The sequence below is a fragment of the Antrostomus carolinensis genome, unplaced genomic scaffold (assembly GCF_000700745.2).
Source record: "Antrostomus carolinensis isolate BGI_N321 unplaced genomic scaffold, ASM70074v2 scaffold3518, whole genome shotgun sequence".
NCBI classification, from domain to species: Eukaryota; Metazoa; Chordata; class Aves; order Caprimulgiformes; family Caprimulgidae; genus Antrostomus; species Antrostomus carolinensis.
In genome coordinates, this window is record NW_010334827.1 from 4,278 (window position 1) to 8,671 (window position 4,394).

Sequence of the window (4,394 nt, forward strand, 5' to 3'; positions counted from 1 at the left end):
CTGACACCTCCCCTCCCACAAAGTATTCCCTTAAAAAAAAAAAAAAATCCAGAAGAAAATTTTATCCAGCATTCATCTAACAAATCTGCACACAAGACACACGTTGGCATTTGGATCTGGGACACAAGTTGCTTCCAACCGAGCAAGTTTAATGCCTTAATCCCCCGGGGGATGCACGTTGGGGACTGACCTAGGGGAGTTACAGCTAATTGCAAGGATCCCGGGGAACAAACGACAACTCTTCTTAGCATCTGTGGAACTGGAATTCTTTGTAGTCTCTTCCAATTTAACCAAACCTCCTGTAAAGAAAGTACAACCTGCTGCTGCCATTAACGCCCTACACAAACGGGGTGCTTGGCGCACTGACCAGCTCTGCCTTCACCTTCTGCTTTACCACATAATAAAGACAAATTACTTCCACTTCTTTCCAGATAAGGCAACTAACATAATGTGGATAAATGGGAAGTTAACTACATGAAACATGTTTTCTGCTTGTTGGGCAATTACTTTTTTCCCCGTAAGATAACATGATAAATAAAACCTGCTTCTGTACAGATATTTCTCATTTCAGAAACACATACTTGTTACAGGCCAAGAGAAGACCCTGGGGTTTTTTTGTTTGTTTTTTGTAAGAAATACAGTAAAATAAAATAAAATTTAAAAAAAAAAAAGTGATAAAGACACAAATGCAGAGCTAACTACAGGCTTGTATATACATTTTTGTTATCCACCTCTAACATGGACTCTTGGTGAACGGGACAGACTGGTAGCCCCCATTCCTGTTATTCCCAGAATAGCAAGGGAAAAAAAAAACATAAAAATCATTATCTTAAAACCAGTGGCAACATAGTAAAAACTGTACACTGTTGTCCATTAACTTAAAAAGCAAAGTCCCTAGATGGTATAAAAGTGAAAGCAGGTGCCTTCTAACTTTGATAATAAAAGTCTTTTTTTTTTTTCCCCCCTCCCGCTACGCTGCACAATTATCTCCATTGTCTTTGCATGGCCAGGAAGAAAATGCTAAGGAGCAAGGCTGCTTGTGATAAACCGCTCCGGGTAGCGGCAGAAGTGTTCACAGTCTTATCGCTCTTGTTGGAATTCCCAGTGACTTCGGTGGCATTGAACTCAAACTCCGAGGTGCATTGCTGGAGCTCGCAGCCGCTGCCGCTCTCCTCCCCGCTGCTCTCCTCACCTGTGGGAGACAAACACACGTGCTGTCCTCCTCTGCTGTCTGCAGCGTGAGGCTTCGCTCGCAGAAAGCAGCGGGTGGGGAAAAAAGCAAACGCGTGGATGTTTCAGCGTTTATGAGGTGTAAGCACAAGTCCCCTGGTTAATGCAACTTCTGCCTGCTGTCCATCACACCCATCTGTGCCGGTGGATGAGAAGCTGGAGGCGAGTTGGTGATGTGTAGTTGCAGCCCAGGAAGCCAACCGCATCCTGGGCCGCACCACCAGCAGCATGGGCAGCAGGTTGAGGGAAGGTATTCTGCCCCTCTGCTCCACTCTTGTGAGACCCCATCTGGGCTACTGCATCCAGCTCTGGGGTCCTCAGCACAGAAAAGACATGGACCTCTTGGAGCGGGTACAGAGGAGGCCACAAAATGATCAGAGGTATGGAACAGCTCTCCTTTGAGGACAGGCTGAGAGAGTTGAGGTTGTTCAGCCTGAGGAAGAGAAGGCTTCGGGGACACCTTATTGTGGCCTTTCAGTACTTATAAGAAAGATGGGGACAGACTTTTTAGCAGGGCCTGTTGTGACAGGACAAGGGGTGATGATTTTAAAGTAAAAGATTCAAACTAGATATAAGGAAGAATTTTTTTACAGTGAGGGTGGTGAAACACTGGCCCAGGTTGCCCAGAGAGGTGGTAGATGCCCCACCCGTGGAAACACTCAAGGTCAGATTGGACAGGGCTCTGAGCAACCTGATCTAGTTGAACATGTCCCTGCTCACTGCAGAGGGGTTGGACTAGATGACCTTTAAAGGTCCTTTCTAACCCAGACCATTCTATGATTCTATGGGAACAACCCTCCTCACACAGCCTGTTGGAGATGCCAGATCCCACCCTCTTTACTAACACGCTTAACCCACAGCTGAAGCTTAACCAGCTACCCTGGGTTAGCATGAAATCCAATTAAAAAGGGAAAAAGAAAAAGCAAAAGGCAAACAACAGCAAACATACTTATGTCAATGAAGTCGACGTCATTCCCACTGTATGCATTCTTCAGCTTGTTGGTCATCACCCGCAGAGCCATGATTTGCCGGCGAATCACCATGTCTGGCTTGGTAATATCGACTTCTACCTCCGGGTTATTCACTTGACTTGCTAAGCCGTTTCCAGTCACTGCAAAGTCGTACCTGAAAAGAAATCATAAAAAAAATCCTGCTGGTACCAGAGCTGCAGCTCAGCAGGGTCCCGTGCCAACGGCTGACAGCGTGGGAACTCGGTGATGCCACTCCTGTTTCCAGCCTGGGTGATATTCTGAGCTCAATGTCATCTTCCCACGTGCTAACCCTCATGGAGTCTTTCTCCATCTTCTTACCCCATCTCCCCCTCCCTGCAACTTGAACAGCACGTGGAATTAAACACTGTTTTCACATACCCTGTGCCACAAAGGCAGGGGAAAGACAATTTTCTCCCCAACTTGAAAAGAGAAGGAAGACGTGGGGTTTATAATAATAATGGCTTACAACAGCATAAATCAGCTCGCTGCGGGCAACAGAGCAAAACAAGCTGCTGAGATGCCTTGATGCCCAGTTAGATGACACTTTTGGGAAAACAACCTTTGGGGCAATAGTTATCCCAGAGAAAACTATAGTAACTGTTGGAGGCAAGAGTGTCATTCTGGCTTTGCATAATGCACCGCCACCATCAAGCTGGGGTATTAAATGTGTACTTCTCAACATGCAGACATGAGATGCAATTTCTCTAATAACCCCAGCAGGAGAAACATCTGTGATGTTGAAAGTGTGATAACATAACCCCACACATCGAAGCAGAAAAAAGCCAAGCTCCTCAGCTCGAGGAGGTGTGCACGCTCAGGTCTGCACGCACGTACAGCCTCTTGATTTAAAAGAGAGGCTGAGCAACAAAACCCAAAAGAATACATCTCCTGAAACATGTATTTGGAACACCATCTTATAGAGCAGAGATAAGACACTTTTTTTCCCTCCTTCAATTACCTGACTTGCAAGAAAAATCACTTTTGAACAGAAGGAAAAACTACTTTTCTTAGTTATGATGCCAACATCAGTATCATGAGAGAGAGAAAAAGCTGTTAGCACAATCTGCTGATCCTGAAGACCAGGCAGTGAGATATGAGTATACATCTGAAGGGCATGCTCAAACCCTGTCCTGTATATGGGAGGGTTTATTATTATTGGTAGTGGTTTTGCTATTATTTGTTATCAATATTGTATATTGCAAAGAAGTCAGAGAGAGACCAAAATGTGGAAGACTCAAACTTTTAACTTACTGGAGCCACATAGAAAATAGTAACAGTAAAGCAAAATATCTTGCACAATCCACAAAGGATGTCCAGCCTCCCCTCTGTCTCCTTGCCCAGTGCTGCCAAGTCTCCATCTCCCCTCCTTACTGGTGCTGGCCCCCAGGCACACTGGGGAAATCTGCTGTGAGAAGCCCTGGACAAGATGCTGATGAAAAAGATCTCAGAAGGGCAGAGCCATTTCTTGCTGCAGAGACCCAAACTATTGGCCTGGTCAAGTGAGGCAGATTCAGGCACACACAAAAAAATTAAAAATTAATGCTGTATGGCTCAGTCCTGTGCCTAAAAAATATCAAGGGCAAAAAACTGCTATTACTTAGAAAAACTGCTGGAAAACCCTGGACAACTATTTTCTTTTTTTAATGGAACATCCTGAATTTTGCTCATTTTCTCAGTAAGCAAACTTAAAAAAAGAAACTTCTGTTTCCAAAATAAAAGTTAAACAGTTACATAAACCATATGACAGAAAACTCTTGGCTTACTCGTGTTTTGGTAATTTCTTCCTTACAAGAAAAAAAAAAAAAGTTTTATAACTATTTTTTCCATAAAAAGTGTGTGTGAAAACCACTGGCTGCTGACCTTAGCAGCGGAGGAGAGGACCTTTCTCCATCTCCCCTGCCCTTGCTCAACAAGGAGCCCAGCAATAGCTCCTAGTAGAAACACCAACTAGGGACACTGGGACAACAGCGTTGTCAAACATGAGCATCCCCGCTCCGGGCTGTGACCCAGGATTTTGTACAAATCACCTCCCCGAACCCATCAGCAACCAGTAAGAGCTTTAAATCCAAGGAGAGATGCTGTTTCTGGGTATCTAGACTCAGTTCCCTTCTTTAAAACGAACCACCACACAGAGCTTGGAGAACCCTTTAACTTTACGTTCAAGCTCTACCA

The 4,394-nt window shown here is 44.7% G+C and overlaps 1 protein-coding gene across 1 annotated transcript in view; it reads right to left on the bottom strand.

Moving 5' to 3' along the window:
• Window positions 1–374: 374 nt before the first annotated feature.
• Window positions 375–4,394, bottom strand: part of LOC104529872 (glypican-4) — a gene marked incomplete at its 5' end in the record, with an annotated part of 5,253 nt that continues 1,233 nt past the window's right edge. The window contains 2 exons of the mRNA XM_010174300.1: window positions 375–1,192; window positions 2,180–2,355. Coding sequence (XP_010172602.1) covers window positions 984–1,192; window positions 2,180–2,355 — 385 coding nt within the window. The remainder of the gene's footprint in view (window positions 1,193–2,179; window positions 2,356–4,394) is intronic.